Source organism: Chaetodon auriga, chromosome 10, assembly GCF_051107435.1.
Source record: "Chaetodon auriga isolate fChaAug3 chromosome 10, fChaAug3.hap1, whole genome shotgun sequence".
Classification (NCBI taxonomy): Eukaryota; Metazoa; Chordata; class Actinopteri; order Chaetodontiformes; family Chaetodontidae; genus Chaetodon; species Chaetodon auriga.
In genome coordinates, this window is record NC_135083.1 from 22,171,802 (window position 1) to 22,190,748 (window position 18,947).

At 42.5% G+C, this 18,947-nt stretch overlaps 1 protein-coding gene across 2 annotated transcripts in view; it reads left to right on the top strand.

The window, feature by feature from the left end:
- LOC143326616 (plexin-A1-like) overlaps window positions 1-18,947 on the top strand; it is a 249,698-nt gene that overhangs the window by 140,909 nt on the left and 89,842 nt on the right. For both annotated transcript variants that reach the window (XM_076740331.1, XM_076740332.1), the window contains exon 9: window positions 3,925-4,039. In XM_076740331.1, coding sequence (XP_076596446.1) covers window positions 3,925-4,039 — 115 coding nt within the window. The remainder of the gene's footprint in view (window positions 1-3,924; window positions 4,040-18,947) is intronic.

The window sequence follows — 18,947 nt, forward strand, 5'->3', positions numbered from 1 at the left end:
GTGACCCGATTTAATTAAACTGAGGGTTGAGACTCTCAGACTTACTGCTTTTGGACATCACCGTGACAAGATGCAATAATATCTTATAATGAGTCTGAGTCCCCTGTTGAGAATCTAAACTTCTCATTTGGTTCCTGTGCTTTGTAACTTAATGATGTATGCATCGTTTTATTGCCGCTCACTTTGGAGCTTTATTGGATAAAACACAAAGAGGCCTATTTATAGATCACATCGCACAGCCTGTTATCTGTCCTCTAAACACTATCCACATGAAAGATATCTGCGAAATAAGATGTACAACAAATCGGCATGTAGTTGCTCCAAGTACTGATTATTAAAGCTTTTATTCCATCAAAATGGGCCACTGGCCTGCTTCATCAGGTTCGGAGCATGTTGACATGTTTTGGTGAGCTTTCAGTAACAGACTAACCTTCTAATTTGGAAAGAATCGCAACGTTATGTGCGACTTTCTCCACATTGACCAGAATTAAATGAGCATATGATTGTTCGCTCCCTTCATACATGTTTGTGCAGGGCCATTGCTCGAATATCAACAGCTTTGTTCCATCGATCCAGCCTCGCTAGAACAAAAGCTCGGAGAAGATGAAAAGGCGTTTGACCCGGCTCTGTTGCTGGGCCTTGTTAAATAGCAGGGGATTTTATTGACTACATTGCAGCAGCGCAGCCACTTACCCGAGCCAGTTGTCCAGGCATTGACAGCTCTACTGTAGGACAAGTCTCCACTGCCCAGGTGACACAGAGGAATGCTATGATGTCAACATGGGCGACAGCTTTGTGTGTATAAGTGTGTGTCAGTCTCTGAGTGTGTGTTATTGCAATCGTTGGCGTGCATACACACACACACACACACAAATGTGTGAATGAGTGCGCCCAATTCCCTGCAACAAGAAATCGATGAACCCTGGGGTTAATAGTGAGGAGGAACTGGCTCACCAGCTCTACTAACAAACATCAGACTGTTAGCATAACCTTAGTCCACCCCTTTCCCCATGGAAATCCACTGGCATTGATTATAAACCTCACACTGCAGTTCAGTCTAGTCTCACTAGCTTATCGCCGGCTATATGAAACCCCTCTCACTCTGTCCCTCCAGTACAGGCGATTTAGGAGTTAACCCTCGAAATTCTGAATAAACCAAGGACAGATGGACAAAAACAGAACAAGGATTAAACTGAAATCCAATTTAAAGTCAGTCTTTCTGACAGCAGGGTGGCATTGTGAGCTGAACAATTGTCCTTCAGTTTGGAGGACCCAGTTTTAAACCCCCTCGGTGGCTCATTACTGTGGTGTTTTTGCACTAGGCTTGTCAGAGATCACTTGTCAGTCAAACGGTGAAGGTAGTATTGTGATTTATTTTTCTTTTGACTCGGCTGCGAAAAAAACATTTGCATTTATTTCGTTAGAAATCTTCTGAGACAAAACCACTCTTTCCTTACCCAAGCAAAGGCCAGATAGCAGCTGAATAGAACAGTGGGACAGACAAAGAAAAGTAGCTTCATGATTGTGTTGTATTGTACAAAACGTCCTGTTTCAAAATAAAGCTTACTGAGAAACAGTTCAGCCGATGGTTCCACTTTGTTTAGGTTTTGACAGCAACGCTACTTACTTAGGTTCAGGACGAGATCATGCTTTGGCTTAAAATAACTACTTCCTAAAAGCAATCAACGTTGGTTTCACATGGGAAGCAAACCCAGGTCTCCGGTCATGTGCGTGGTCCACCACATGCTGTCCTCTAGTGGATCAACAGGTCTGTTGCACGCTTTGCTGTGACACTGGGCTGTATTATGACGTGGTCGGCATAGCTGGATTTTTATAGAATGCTAATTTTGAGATAAACTTGATAAAGATCATTTAGGGGACAGTAAAATTGAAACACACAGCCATGTTGTCTTAAATTGGTTATGGTTAATGCTAGCTAACAACTGCCTAATTACACAACCAGCAGAAATGGAACAACATTAGCATTCATTTACCACCTGATGAATTCACGTCTAAAATTCACTTTCTTTTTAGCTGTTTGTTCTCCACCAACTCACGAAAGAAGGTTAATAAACTGACTTTGTCTTTTTGCTGGAAAGCCACGGTGTAACGTGCCATAAAACCAAAAACAAGCTAATAAAAAAAAAAAAAAAAAAAAGCTTAAAAACTCCCCGAATTGTCCGTGAGGTTGTCGGAGACAGCGTTTGGGAGAGAAGACGGGTGTAACCTGTAATTAGAGCTCACTTTTCTTAAGCCAGTTAAGTGAAATTTAGTTCAGGAGTAAAGACTAGAAAACTAGGACTTGTGGAGTTGAAAGAGGAAATCAGCACTTTTTACACCCACTGAAGATCAACCTCTGTTTGATTCTGTCCTTTTTTTGTCTACGTTAAACATTTTTTCATCAATTTTGCAGCAAACTTTACATCTCAAAATGATGTGGTTTCTCAGCCAGCAAAAGACAAGACCATGAAAATAAAGACCAGGAAGTGGAGCCCTCCTCTTTGTTCCTGTGGGTGTGAGATTGACAGAGTGTAATTGAATGCAGCATAGATATCAAAACACTTCTGATCAAGTAAAGACTTTGAATAAAACAAGTTGGGTTACTTTCCTGCTGAAGATGTTGAGGAATCGCTGATGCCATTGCTGAGATTTCTTTCTCCTTTTTCATCGTGAAAACAAAGCTTTGCTGAATTATTGAGCAACTTTTCATTTAGCTTCTTCAGTTAAACGTTAAAGTAAATACCTGAACTAACCTTTTTTTTTGTGCAACCTTCCCCTCCATTGTTTTCTGGGAGCCATGATAGCCTTGTTTTTGTATGGTAATCCATGTTTGAATGTGCATATATTCATTTTGCTTCCTCAACTCTGAAGAAGAGGAAGAAGAAGAAAAAAAAAACAAGTGTTATATAAAAACAGGCTTATCTTGGTCTGCCAGCTTAGTTCACTGTAAGCCTCCAAGCATGGAGAATAAGAAGGGAGGAGTGGATCGCCAAGGATTCTCTCCTGCTCTCTCAGCTGTCTTCAGCGTCTGCCTTGGCCTCGCTGACAGCTGGAATAAAGTCTTAATGCACAAGGCCACAGTTACACTTATTATTCCAACGTGATTTGGGGAGATTTAGCCATAAACATTTAATGTTGCGCGACTGCGTTGATGCGTGTCCACGCTCAGCCTGTCAGTGTGTGATACGCATCCCCTGTTGAAGCTTTCCTTTTGATCTGTGTTTCCACTCTTCCTGTATTTCACTTGGCAACAGTCCTGCCGGAGCGTATTGTACCTAATCTATGATGAATTCAGGTCATAGTAGCTGAGTTTCTGTCAGTGTATTTTCATGCTGATTGTAATGAGCAGTTTAGTAGTTGTGAATGAAATATCAATTTTCCATAGAATGTGCTAAACTTTACATCAACGTTTGATTAAAAGCTTTTGTTAAACAAAAGTCTTCCTGATAATGTCTTTGTCGTGGGTGTTTTCTGATGCCGCCTCATGCTGTGATGAGGGAACGTGTTAAATTATTTGCTTTGGAGTAAACCGACCAAAATTACAGCTAAAATGGGATTTTTAAATACTTTTTGAGGCCAATACTGATACAAGTAGTTAGAAGTTTAAAGAAATCTGACAACGATGCAACGATTGGTTGATAATATCCTTTTTCACTTTTAGTTTTTAAACGTGACCACATTGTGTCAAGGGATGGGACAAACTGGATGACACTGTTTCTAAATTACCTCCAGCCTTTAATTTGGTATTGTACAACAGTTTCTTGCTATTTACTGCTTGGCATATAAACAGATTCAGATACGTATCTGCAATAACATGATATTGGCCTGGTCAATTTATAGGTCTAATAAATGGAGATTAAATTTGATGATCATTGCTTCAAAAACATTAACTCCTCTTGCTTCCTCTCCTCCGTCCTGCTCCAGGTGCCTATCCTGTGTCAATGGAAACTTCCCCTGTCACTGGTGCAAATATCGCCACATGTGCACGCAGGATGCCAGCGACTGCTCCTTCCAGGAGGGACGAGTCAATACCTCGGAGGTGAGGGTTGGAGTGTGCACGTACACAACACATGCAGGAGCACACACAAACCTCCATGTAGCACATGTAGTCAAACATGCTCTCACAAACACTCGCACACAAACACACTCAGATTCAGAAGCACAAAGCAACGCAGGAATACATTTATGAGTATTAAAGCACGTGCACACGCTCACACACAAGTATTGATAGCGGCGTAGTAATGCCAAGAGTGCAGCTGGGACCTGTACACCATTTGAGTGTGTGTACGTACGTGTATGAATGAATGGTGCTCTGAGCGGCCCAGCAGCAGCTGTTATACTCCAAGCAGCGCTGGATTTATTCACTTATAAACAAGTCGGGGTGAATGAGTATGCAAATGGCAGCACACGCTACCATCCCAAATGTTATATTTGCATGTAAACCCTCCTCTATCCACGAGCCGACTCGCTTCCACAGTCCCCCTGTCCCCGTGTAAGTTTCTAATTCTCGCTGTCTCTCGCACAAACAGAAATTCACACTGACAAACACAAATTAGCTTTTGCTTTCAGGAAGTTGCACTTAATACCCAGCCACTTCCACTTGAGCTCTGTCTGTATCCGAGGCAGAAATTTAATATCACTTTGTCGTGTGTGCAAGGTGGTAGGAGACTGTTTCAGACATTCTCCATTTTTCTTCTCCTTATTTTTCATTCCTTCTCTGTCTTCTGACTGCACATTGGGGAAAAACCTGATTTCATCCTATCAGATTAATATGTTACGTGTTGCACAGAAATGCAAGCTGTCCCTCTTTTTCTTCTCTCACCCACCCTTTTGTTGCCTGCACTTTCCTTTCACTTTCTCAGTCTGTCACTCCATTTCTGTTTGCAGAAAACCTGCAATGCTGAAACAGAAACATATAGCTCAGAGTGCTCAATGTGGGTGGGCATGAAGGTGGTGTAGATGCAAGTATGTATGTATACATGCTTAGCTATTCCCCCATAACAGGAATTTTGACCAGAGGCACCCAGACTTTGGTGCGTGCATGCATGCGTGTGCGCGCGCGTGCGTGGGTGCTATTAAATATGTGAAGGGAGTGAGGTATATGTGCATATGTGTATACAAATGGGACTGCAATTTCAAGGCATCTTGTAGACATGTATTTCTCGCGTTGTGGGGACATAAATCTGTTTACACACTCAGTTACAGTGTGGGGACGCGCCTTCCTTCCTTTTGGCAACAAACAGCAAGTCCTCATAACATAAATCATTAAATTTTAGGGTGAAGACTTGGTGTAAGGATAGGCTAAGAGTTTGGGTTAGGCAAGTAGTGGTTATGGTTAGGGTAAGTCTCCAGGAAGTGAATGTAAGTCAATGTAATATCCTCTGAAGTGATGGAAACATGACTATGAGAGAGAGTGTGAGTGAGTGTGTGTGTGTGTGTGTGTGTGTGTGTGTGTGTGTGTGTGTGTGGGTCGAGAGGGAAAAAAAAGAGAGGGAGTGGGAATAACACTTGACTCCACGCACCCTGTCATCACGTTACCCGTCCTGTAAACACACCAGGCCGACATCCATCCTCATCTTGTTTGGAGAGCCGCACCAATTCAGCCTTTTATTTTGTGTTCCTTCCCTTCTTTTTTTTTTTTTTTTTCTTCTTCTTCTGATGCACTCTGTCTTTTTGGTGCAGGCGTTGCCATGGTTACCAAGACACTTTGAATGTCAGGGGGGTTTTGCTGAATTTTGATCACACTCAGACACATCAGGGCCATCACCACCTCCTTACATGTTTTATTGTTATTAACACAGCAGACAATGAAGTGGCAGCTTTGGGCCTCTGTGACGGGTGCATGCGTTCGGACGTGTCCGTGCTCACACTCCGCGTCACTGATAGGTAACGTTTTGAAGCTATGCATATGCGCACTTGGGCCAACAGCAGTATGTTTGTCGTCACACATTTATCTCCTCTAGCCTTGATTTTGTTCCAATTTGCCAGTTCGTAGCTCCTGCTGAAAGCAATATTGCCCATCTCCACTGCCTGAAAAAGTTTCCCCCTGTGTCATTAGCAGTAGGTTGCCAAAGTGATTGAATTCACACTACACTGCTTATCTTCCCAAAGGCATTTGTCATATTTCTTGAGGTTGACTTCACTTCATATCTGATAAAATTCAACGCATCTGTGAATGTGTTCCACAGGTGCATCACAAAAACAGACTTTTCCCTCTGTAAACAGATAACCACTAATGTATAATTTTTGCCCTCTTAAAGTAAATATAATTCTCCGTTGTCACTTCCAGGATATGTAAATATATATAAATCAGCTGTGTTGTGACAGCATATAAACAGAGAGGCATATTAGGGGCGACCAGGCAGAAAATTGCCAGAGCTGGAGAAACACTTGAGAAGGCCATGAACAGAAATGTGCATAAACACAAACAATGAGAAAAACAAACACCAGGACAAACAAACACAGAGACAAACAAATTTGCTCTGCTCCAATGAATCCCAGCATTGGGCTGGTGGAGCCGACCGGGCCGACGCTGGGCCCAGGGGTTGCACCAAATGACTTCAAATGGGAAAAAATAAGACAATAATAAAAACCAACAGAAAAAGTGAAAGAAAAACCGGTTTGTTTGGATTTACTTTCTGTCCTCAAGCCCGCCTGCTTACTCATTTATTGACTGCAGTTCGCTCGCTCCTTAATTAAGCCGTTCATTCATTTTGCATGGGGTTGCTTTTTGCTCGGGATATTTCATGTCCCACAAATGAATTAATGCAGTTCATGATTGACAGCAGAAACAAAATGGCTGCCAAGTAATAGCGCCAGATGGGAGCTTTGACAGGAAGTAACTTATTGGTTTTTTTGAACAGTTCGGTCTTGACCTGAGCTCTGGCTCCTGATCATGTCCTTGTATTGCCTTCATGTCAGTGCTGCAACACACCAGGACACACTGACAGCATTTTTTTATGCAAAGAAAGCAATCAGAATCAGACTATTTATTGGTTACATTTGCCAAATTTACAAGAGAGAACGAATAATCAAGAATTTGTTGTAGACAGTGTTTCACAAAGTTTCTAAAGTTTCCCCTCCACAAGTCACAAACCTCTGATTTTTTTCAGGGAGTCTGGGGCTGAGTTGCCGCCACCACAAATTACTCACACTGAGGTTTTGCTCCGGAGGACAGAGATCTGATCTCAATGAGGATAATGAGAAGGCATTCAAATTAGCAGGTCTAAACACAAAGGCACGATGAGATGATTTATTATCCAGATAATGTATCTGGATACAGATCCCATCTTAATACCAGGCCTAAATGAGATATAAATGTGTGTATTAGGGTAGTGTAGTCAATACATAAGGCTGCATGAAAAAACACACCCTCCCATTCATTCCACAGAGTACTGAGTTGCAGCATGAAAGGGGACAGAGGGCTCTGGCAAACACAACACAATGTGTGGCACAATACAGTTTCATCCAGTAAGCCACCCACTGGTCAGACTCACAGAAGCACAGATCCCTGATACATCATTTTTAACATGAAGGTCACAGTTTTACTGTTTCCCCAACTCTATTCTCCAGATTTCCTTCAGTGGAGATGTTTTTTAAATCTGATGCCAACATTTTTAAAATTCCTGCTTTCTACAATGCATATGCACATGGCAACCATGGGAAAGATAGCAATTATGGAAAACAAACTATTAGTACATGGGTAGGGTTAGACAGCTTAAGGTTATGGAAACTTTGTTGTTACATTTGGCTTGCTTGCAGGTCTATGACATGACACAAACTTCAGTCACCTGCATGAAAGCAGCGCATGCTCCAAACCCATCCTCCATCCCGACCTCCACACCCTGATACAGAAAGTTTCAGAAAGTGTAGCTTCTAGTGGGTTTTTGTTTCAGGATGATGCACCGTGCTCATGAAGATAGTGCCTGAGTGAAGTCATCTGAAGCTGTCGAAAGAAGTGCTCATTATGAGCCCGTACTTGTTCTGCATCAGCCGTTCTGAAACAGTTTATTTAACTATCGAGGCACTGACCTTTTCAGTATGTGGATCTGCAACTCGCCAGCTCTGACTGTTCTCAGTGTGATCTTTATTTCTGTGTTTCTTTCTTCATATTTCCCCTCCTTTTTCCCCTGCTTTCCTTCTTCCCCTTCTTCTTTTAGATTTTTTTACCTCCTTTCTTCATATATCCATCTTTCTTTCTTCCCTTGACTTCTTCCTCTTCTAAGTCCTCCCCCTATCTTCCATTGTGCCCCGTTCATCCATTATCTGGTGTTTCTTCCCCTCCTCCTTCGTTCCACGCTCCCCCCTTTCCTACAGGCCTGACCTCCTTACACTCTGTGAAATACAGCAGGTCCATGATGCATTGCTGCTGCACAGGGGATTGAACCGATGGCTTTGTAGCCTAGCCTCATTGATAATCATTAGCAGGCTGTGTTAGGCTCCAGATGAACAGAAGGTGAATATAGATATGTGGATCAGCGTTAGCCTTCGTGCTGCTAATTAGGGGATGAATCACCATGACGAGTGACTTGGTTAGATGCTCATATGTGTCTGTCAAGTCACCTCGCTGCTGCAGGAAACAGAAACGCAGGCGAACAGGAATGCATGTTTGCATTGTGAGCCACAAGCCAACCTTTCTACACACTACCATAGTATCACTACTCAAAGCATGCCATGCACCTCACCAGCCATCTCCATACGGGTTTCCCTTTTTGATCTCCAGCCCTGTGAGCTCTTCCCTCTTGTTCAGTCACTCCCTTATTCCTTAAACATGTCAATTAGCAGGAGCCAGACACCCTCTTTTTTGTCCCTCAGCTGAGGGTGTCAGAGTTGCAGCTGTCTTTCCATTGTCGCTGGTTGCTGGAGCTCAGGCTGGTTCACAGCTCTGAGTTGCCCAGCTCGGAGGCTGTGGGGCTGGCACAGAGTAAGCTTCCCATCTCCCTCTGGGTCTCTCTGGCTGGGGAAGCTGCCTGCCACTGATAGACTCAGCTGTGTGTGTGTGTGTGTGTGTGTGTGTGTGTGTGTGTGTGTGCGCACACGCCCATGTGTTAATTATTCAAACTGTATTAAAGCTTAAAGATGCATCTCCAGATGCCTCTCTGATCGTTGCCGTGTTTAATGGAGAGAGACAGATGAGATGAGAAGCGAAAGGTGGAGCATCCACAATAAAAAGTAAGGGAGGAGTGTTGCAGTGGCCTAGTTGTTAGAGAACAAGCAAGCTTGCTGAAACAACCAGGGGCTTCATTTATGAAACCATGTGCACGCTTCACATAAATAATTAGAAAAAGTGCTGTCTGCAAAAAATAACGACTCATAAATGTATGAGTACACTATGCAACATGCAGGTTTTCCTTTTAACAAATTTGTCTCACATCTGGCTCCTTCAGTTCCACAATTAACAACACACGGCTAATTAAATCCGTTTAAATTAAATACACTGATACTACCTCTGATAAAGCCTCTTGATTTTGTCTTAAAATATCCCAGAAGCTTTGGTTTAATAAGTAGAATAGAAATGGTTTGATGTGTTATAAATGTTAGCTCTCTCTAGAGGAAGAAGTCACAGTAAAATAGCAGATTGGACTTTGCATTTGTCCAAATTGCTTAAGGCCAATTTGTCAACGATCGATCAAACGTGTTTCTGGTCGGTGTTCTTTGAGGAGGCTTTGGAAAAAGATTTTGAAAATTGGGATATTAGAGAAATGATAAGATAAGGGAGAAAAAGATATGATATGGGAGGAATGGGATACACAAAGGCAGGAGGAAGGCGAGGAAGAGCGAGGCTGCTAAGGTAAGAAGAATTCAGGATAAGAGAGAGACATCAGAGTCAGACGGAGCAACATCAACAGGAGACTGAAGGAAAGGATGGAGCGAGGAAGTTGATGAAAGGAGGAGAAGGATGGAGGCGTGGGAGGAGGATTTGACAGATGTTTAACCATTCAGGAGATGAAAGGGTAGTTGAGGATCGTGACACCACCCGTGCTTCATATCTCCTTAGCATCTACTTAATAATTCCATGTCATTTAGTTAATGCTATCTGCCCTAGTTTTTTTTTTCCCCTCCTGGAAGCACAGCTGCTGAAAATCATTTAATTGCATCGTATGTTTGTCTTTAAGATTACACAACTTTCGTTTGTCTGTGGAGCACAAATCGGAAATATTGAAATGTCACTGATGATTAAGGCACAGAGGATTCAAAGTCTCTTTTACACAGTTGTTCATTGCCTTGTTTCTGGCTTCCATTCATGACTTCTCTTATATACATACACAGCGAGGCAGAGTTTGTATTTTTTTTGTGTAATAAACTGTTTCTGAGGAATATATTGAAATATTAAGTGTGAACAGTCTATGACAACTTGTATCACTTGGGGTGATTTTCTGTCCAAATGACACTGTCCTGCGTTGTTTCTCGTCCGAGCCCAATTGTCTTTGCCAGTAAAGGCTTAATAAACGTCACTCCACTGTTGCTCTGAAGGCACACGAGTAATCATATGAGGGAAATTAGTTTTGAAAGAGTTTTGATGGTGCTTACTGTCTCAGTGGATAAATTTAATGGCCATCAAACTGTTGAATGGAGCACTGAGGAGGAGGGACAGGGGAATTAACGGGTGTATCAATGCTCTTCAGTCCATTGTTCTTTCCTAACAGGCTGTATCAACCACATGCAAAGCAAAGGACTCAATTTGTTTTGTTTCTTTTTATAATTCTTTAAATGCCTTCATTAAGGACCAAATGTGTAGGGAAAGGGTTGTGAGGGTTGACAATATGGCATGTACAGGTGTGTTTTCCCTTCTTTTTTCTATTAAAGCTGCCTAGCTGCCTAGGCTATTATGTTGCCAAGCAGTGTAAATTCCTTTGAGTTGGTGACACAAGAGAAGTTGCGATGATAAAAATGACCAGGGTGGTACAATCCAAGTGGTCAAGTTTTCCAAGGTACATTAGGTCAAATTGCTATTATAAAGCCGTAATAAAGTCAAGTCATTGTTTATTCTCAGTTCATAACAGTGGGAACTCTTTCTGTGTTTTATCTGTACCGCATCACCCGCTTCGCTCCATTTCCCCTACAGTAAAGGGCTGCGAAGAGTGGGTGGACACTCCAAAAGGCTTCTAACACAGTTCAAAGAGACTTTTATTGAACAGAAGAGCTCCTAGTTTGGTGCGACGGGGTGCCAGCACTCCCTCCACCTGAGACTACGACTGAGGAAGTCGGGTCATTTGAGCAAAATAGATGAAATGTTTTTTCGTTGAAATGAAGCACAGGGGATGAGTCACAAATGCAGAATAAGAGATGAAACAGGTCTCGCAAAGAGAAGCGATCGCTTTCAAAAGTTCTTGGCCCCAGTGAATTTGCGTACTAGATACTGCAATATCTTTTGTTATGAAGTTGGATGTGTTGTGATTTGCTCATATTTTTCGACCCTTGGGACCAACAAACTCATTCACTTACCCAGGAAGTAAACCAATATACATGAAGGAAGATGATGAAGTACAATTCTCATGGGCTTTTAGACTGACCTTGAAAGGTTGGCTGGTACTTAGGTGGGTCACAGAAATCTCTATTATTCACTGGGTCATGGTCTAAAATGGGTTGCGAGTCTGTTTTTGGTTGGTTCCCACATGACAAGGAGCAGTGTGTCGTTTTCCTCTCACGAGAAGAAACAAAATTCATCAAATTTTGATCCTGCCGGCGGAAAAAAAGGAGAACACAGGGCTGTATTTAGTGAGGCCATCCTGAATAGTTTGTCATTATCTGTCATGTATCTACTATGTCACCCTCAGAAATACACACACACACACTCTCAAACAGATTGTGTATTTTTAGAGGATCCTATCGATCCACCAGCTGATGCTTATCAGCTACATCCTCCACTTTGACCATCCAGACCTGATAGCATCCAGATAGACACACAATCAGGTTTGGTCATTGGAGATAGCACACAGGGCAATGCTATTCTAATGGAGACATGTGTGATGAAGAGCTCCGGAGAGTCAGTGGATCGGGGGTCTATTCCCTCCCTGGCACAGTATCGTTCCTGTAGCTTGATAGCTTACTACAAAGTTGAACTGTCTTAAATAGCTTTGGCATATGTCTATGTCTATTTTTATATATATATATATATATATATTTATTAATTTGCCTTTTTGAAGCTGACAGATGGTTGGATTTTGTCAAGCCCTGATCAGTCCAGTCCACAGCTTCACTGTTTAGGTTCACTCTTACTGCTCTCATAGGACAGCTCATCAGACAGCTGTTTTCAGCCAAAAAATCCTTAAAAACTGATGCTATGCCAGCTTCTCAACACCAAACTGACACAATTAGCAATAGTCTGGTGAACATAGTGAAGCATTAAGCAGCTAAAGAACCAGATCTTTCCCTCAGGAGATGGTGGAGACCAAAAACAGGGCTGAAAAAACGGAGGTGAATATTGGACCTATATTTGCCCAAAACATGGCTCCAAATGAACATAACTACTGGAAGTGTAAATAAGCAACTGTTTGCTAAGTAGTGTACTAGGACTTGGACAACGATGACTTGGACAGCTTGATGACTTGGACAACTTGTTTTCAAGTCAATACAGTTCTTGAAAAACAGTGGAGAATTTCTTCACCATAGCAGTGACTATTTACAGTCAAAGATACATCAAAAAAATCTCACCCACGCTGTAGATCCTCTAAGAGCCTTACTATTTAATCAACGTCTGGACAAGAGAGTTTTATTCAGTTAGCCTTGGTCATAGAGCTGAAAAAGGCCAACAGGTCCGACATTGCTGACAAAGTAGAAACAGTGCAGGACATACTCGTGTACATCGTAAACCAGTCTGTGAGCTGTACACAATCCACATATCAAATGTTATTATTCTGCACACACAAGAGTATCATAGCTCAATGTGGCTGCTGTGCTGATGGATACCAGTTTATATCTGGCCTTTGTTTGACCTCTTTACATGAAAAGATCCATAGCATTTAGTGCAGAGGCAGCCACAGGGGAGGGTGTCTTATTGTATAGTATGTGCTCTGAATATAGCAGAATGTCACGATGTATACAGTGGGTTGATAAAGCCCTCTCCATTTTGACCTGTCTTGCACTGTTTCCTATGGGGTTATAAGAGACAGACGCTGGGAGATGAAGAAAAAGTTATTAATGTAGAGTGGTAGAAATAGACCGAGAAGGGAAGATGTGTCCAAATAGGAAAAACAGTTTGAGGAGATCTACAGTATATAGATACAGCCTCATGACCTGTCTGTGGGTGGTTTGAATTGAGACATTTATAGGGATTACTGGTGTGACCCATTGCACGTTATTGTGGTATTCTCAGGTGTGCGTGCGTGTGTGTATGTGTGCTTCTTTCTCTTAGAATTATCCTCTAAGGGTATAACAATATTAGTGTCTAAAACTGAGACATTGCTCAACAGATGACTCTTACTCTTTCTCTCCTGGGAGATGTGGTCATCATATCAGGCCCTTTTTCTTTCTTTCTGGTGTGTGTGTGTCTGTGTGTGTGTGTGTGTGTGTGTGTGTGTGTAACAGTACTGGTCGATGGGGTCTCGCCCCCTCCTTTCTGAAATGGTTCATTGGACTGTAACGCTAATCCATGGGGACGCTCTACACTGTGCTGACCCCCCTGACACTCACACACAGAGACAAACACACACACAGACTCCCTCATCCATCATACTCGGGGGTTGTCAGCGCCTCATGGAGGTGGCCTCATGGGTGACAGCCTGCAGCCAATCGGAGCTCTAGCCTCATCTCTGACACTACGATAAATGTGATGTCTCCATCTTGGTAGAAATTAATTAGAAGTGTGAGAAAGGAAGAAACTAGATGATATGATGACTTAAGGTGTGTCAGAGCTAGATATACATTCAGTAAATGTCATGTTTGTTATCTGTAGACACACTGCTGCCTCCACATGTAAAGAATGTGTGTTTTTCATTCTTTCACTCTGTCTCACTGACCTCTGTTTGTTCTGACAGCCTGCTCAAAGTCCTCTAACAAACCAACCTGCTAAAAAGAGCAAAGCTAAAATACCTTACCAAGATGTTTTGCTGCCTAGATCTGACTAAACTTGGACTGTTTCACATTAACCAAGAGTTAGACAGACTTCCTGGTGGGAAGGCTTTGTGCGTCGCTGGGATGAGAACACCTCGGCTGGCTGGTGTAGTTGTTATGCACATCTATTATTGCCACAGATGGGTTTACAGTGGAGTTAGTTGAAAGCTCTGTGCATCTCATACGGACACTTAGGGGTAGCTTGTGCATCTGGATGAGACCCAGAGGGGCATGACAAGGCAGTGGTATTTGATGCTGAGACCAGGTTGCACTGATACATCATTATTGTTATTAATTACAGCTGTGCTTCTCCTTGTATGACATGTGAAAATGTCTTCTGTGAAAAGGGCCTTACATGGCACAGAAATGCCCATCAATGCCACACTTGGCATCTCAGTGTGCATATAGCAAGTCTAGGATTGCTATTCCTCCAGTGTGATCAAACTGCATGGTCAAGAATCATTATACTGTTGGTTAATGCTCACATAGTGCACATTTTTCCAGTTTTTCAGATCAAAATGGCCACCATATAAATAAACACTCCGGGAATATATCAGTCAGTTCCCAATAATGTAGCCTGGGGCTTCTGCACAGTGTAAAGGGTTACAGATGCTAGAGGCAGATGACAGAGTCTTAATAGAGATTTTTCATTGGAAGTGTGGAAGACATTTTTTTTTTTTCTGAAGGCTTACCTTCCTGCCTTTGATCACAGTGTCTGTGTATTTGGCCCCAAGGCTACTGTAAAACACTCCACAGGCCTCAGACTGTGCTGGCTTACTGCACAGAGCCAGGGGGCAAGATTTAGCCTTTGATCGGTGTGTGTTTAGTAGTTAGTGTTAGTAGTGTGAGAGGATAAATGTGTATGTGTTTAGTTCCTTTGCAATATGTGCATTTTGGGTATATCTAAATGTAACACTGTGTGTGTGTGTGTGTGTGTGTGTGTGTGTGTGTGTGTGTGTGCGCGCGCGCGCGTGCGTGCACATATTGCCCATCGGGGAAATAGTTTGGATCTATATAAGCGGTGTGTATGACTCCCATGTTGCTGCGCTCCACCCCTGCCTCGCTCTGCTGGGAACTTGACCTCCTAGACTCTCATCCCCCACTTTAATAAACGAGTGTATGGCTCCCAAGACCTCACCTCACCTCCTCGTCTCCTCCCTTCTTTCTCTTCTCGCTTCACCTCTCCTCACCCTTTCTCATCCCAAGGTTTGCTGTGTCTCTGCTCATCCTCTGCATCACTGTTCATCCCTGACTTACACTGCAGTAAATTTTGAATCCCAACAAGGCATTTCTGAGGCGTGCGCTGGCAGTTGTGCTGGGAAGGTTCCAGTGGCCATAACTGGGAGAGTATGGAGCCGAATGAATCAGAGGAAAGTTGTTTCTGGAAGAGAGGATGCCGCTTCATTAACTCTTATCCCTGGTTAGAATCAAGGTTGGAAAACAAGGCGACAGTGAGAGGGAAAAAGAGAGGGAAGATACTGAGAAAAGATCAAGTGTGAGTGAGAGGAAGAAAGAGAAAGAGTGGAGTGAAAGCGAGGGATTAAAGGAATCCCCCAGGTAAAGAGATTGTTGTGTCTCATTGTGTAGAACTGCTCTGCTATCTGATGCAGACTCAGCTCTGACACCTGTCACCACTCCTAATGAAACATCTCCCACAATCCTCTGCTCCCAAATCTTTTGTTCACTCCCTCCCGCCTTTGTGTGTGACCCTCTCCTTTCCCTTTATGTGTTCACACAGTTGTGAGTCTTTGTACTGTATGTGTGGGTTCTATGTGGGTAATGCCTTTGTGTGTGTGTGTGTTTATGCATATGCGTTATCATGTTGCTCAGATGAATGTGATGCTGTGCTTTTTACCCTGACTGAGAGAGAGAGAGAGAGAGAGAGAGAGAGAGAGAGAGAGAGAGAGAGAGAGAGAGAGAGAGAGAGAGAGTGTGTGTGTGTGTGTGTGTGTGTGTGTGTTTGTGTGTGTGGTTGAAGCAACAGCGACCCAGAACATGCAACAGAAAGGCACAGATGTGAAGTGGTCTGGTCTCAGTGTGTGTGCGTGTGTGTGCGTGTGTGTGTGTGTGTAGGTGTGTAGGTGTGTGTAGGTGTGTGGCATCCGGACAGGATTTCCATGCCACAATTGGAGCAGATGCTTAAGCCTAGTAACATCAACATTAACAATGACTGCTACTTCAGACTAGATGCTCTTCTATCTAGTCAGAGTATCGTGTCACACACACACACACACACACACACACACACACACACACACAGACTCACATAGACATTTTCCTTTTTCCCATCTAGGCTTCTTTAGTCGTGTTTTCCATTTTATTAGAGGCAAGAAGCAGTTCATTAGCGGCCTGTCGCCATCTGTGAATACTTTAAACTTTGACTGTCAGCCTCACTAATTGACAATCTGCTTCACTGGGCTCACTGGCATTGATTTGATCTCTTCTCTGTCTCTCTTTCCTTATTTCTCTTCCTCCTCCTTCTCTCTTACCACCGCATGCCTACGTTCATACCATGCTAGATTCTCTGTCGATATGGGAAAAAACCTGTTCACCTCAGCCTCCTGCTGATAATTAAATAAAGAGTAGGAGCGGTCACATTGTCCAACTGTGTCATAACGTGGACCAGGACAGTTGGCAAACCTACCTGTAAAGTTGGTGTCAAAAAAATTAACAGTCATAATGACGCTCATAGTCTCTTCCTAGAAAAAAAAAAAAAAGATAGATGTAATGTATGGATAGTTTTAACTGCATTAATAATTTCTCTTTTCTGTTTCTCTTGTTTTGGTCACTTGGGGGCAGCAGAACAAACTGAAACAAAAACATTTACATATTATCTCCTAATTATCGCCTTCTCTCATTTGGGGTTCGGTGAGTGCACAGATGTTTTATCTGCAGCTTCAGACGAGATTGACCAGAGTGGAGCTTGCAGGCCCAAAAACGAACACGATTAGCTCAAAGAAGCTAAAAGCTCTGCGCAGCCTGTTGGATGACTGTTTTGTGTCGGTTTGTCCCTCCAAGTTTCACATGACACATAGTCATTTGCACCATTGTCAGTCCACCAAGTATCCATTAGTGCAGCTGTGAAGGAATTTATTCATAACAAATACGATGATTTTTGAATTTTCTTGGATGGAAGCATTTCAGCGTCTCATGATGAAATGGCTTTCCCCTTTATCTTATTTTCTGTATCATAAAGTGTCTGTTTGTTCTTGTTCTTCTCTGTTTTATCCACTCTCTCCGTGTTTCCTTTGTATCCTTTTTGATCTGCAAAGATATTTAATTGTAGATGATCTGAAAGCTTCCTGTGTGAGATGATCTCCAAATCTTTTCCACCCCTCACCTTCCCATATGGTGTCAGTGCTGTCTGGCTGTGGAAGTGAAGAGAGCAGAGGAGTCTCTTGGCGCCATTATGTCCAAACCTCTCTCTCCCTTCCCCACCCTCTCTGACATTCCCAGGCCAATCTGCAAGTCATTAACAATGCTCCATTAGACAGTAACTTTGCACACAGCAAACTCATACTGAGAGTATGAGGCTGCTGCAGGTGTGGTTTGACTTTAGGTATTTTTTCCTGATTAAACCGAATACACTTCCCACTGATTTATCATCGCAGATATAAACGTTTGCCATCCTAATAGGAAAATGATAGTTTGCCTAATGGCACTTAAAGCAGAATATGGCTTAATTTATTAATTCCAGTTTGCTATTTGTATGGTCTTTATGATTGTTTACCGCATCTCCAGATGAATACCAAAGACACATTAGTGGATAAAACTTGTTCAGAGGTAATTACAGCCTGCGTGATATTGCAATGGCGCTTTTTATCCACTTAACACTGCATAACATGCCTTAACAAGTCAGAGCCTGTTGGTTAGGCTTAATATAACCTCCCCACAAACAATAACTTAAGCATGCTGGAACATAGATTAACAAGGCAAATGACTCCTATATTATCAATAATAAGACACTGCCATTAAATCTCTTAAATACTGTAGTATCAATGCAACACATGAACATGCTGAATGAAATCTCTTTTGTTGAACCAGTTAAAATCACTGTTTGAAATACAAAATTAACTCCAGAGCATGAGCAGTGATGTGGCATGGATTCTTGCTGACAGCTGAATGTAGTCTTTTGATTTACTTGGGGCGCTTAGAGATTTCAGTTATTTTTCTTCAATTAATGTGGTGCAAAGCTACTGTTCTGGCCAATTTTTTATTGACTGAAGAGCAGCAAGAAACCGCTGAATGGAAGCACTGACCCCTCAGTCATCTCCCTCTGTAATCCGTTAGACTGTAGCTGTTTTACAGTGCAGCGTGGTAGAATTAACACTGTCCGCGTTCCTAAGAGACACTGCCTCGGGCTCTCATTTTTGTCCATGCAGAAAGAATTAAAATATCCTTTTGGTGCATTCATTTAGGGAAAAACACAGCTAATATCCATAACAGCCTCATTAATACTGGGAAGGGTTTGATTCCAAAGTGGCAAATACTCATTTTGACAAGTAACTGCCACATTCAATGTTCAATGGTTCATAAATAGGACAAGGGTTGATCCTCAAGAGTGTTGATAATTTGTAAGTGGAGGTTTTAGGCTGCCTGATTGTTCAAACATCCTCCACCATGAGAACAAAGGATGCTGGAATGCATCTGGAATGATGTGCCTGGATGCTGTTATGAGGAAAAAGAAAAGATTTCAATTTAATTGTGGACATAAGGGAGTTCTGTAATGCCACAGTGCCATTCAATGTGCAATCATTACTTGTCAATTAGGCTATAAAGCCTGATCTGTATTTTTTATGTCAGTTTTCGTTACCTCGTCTGTCCAGCAGCACGTCCGCAACATTCTGTCCACCCAAATCTGCATCCCGCTGAGATTGTCTGTTTTCTTTTCCAGT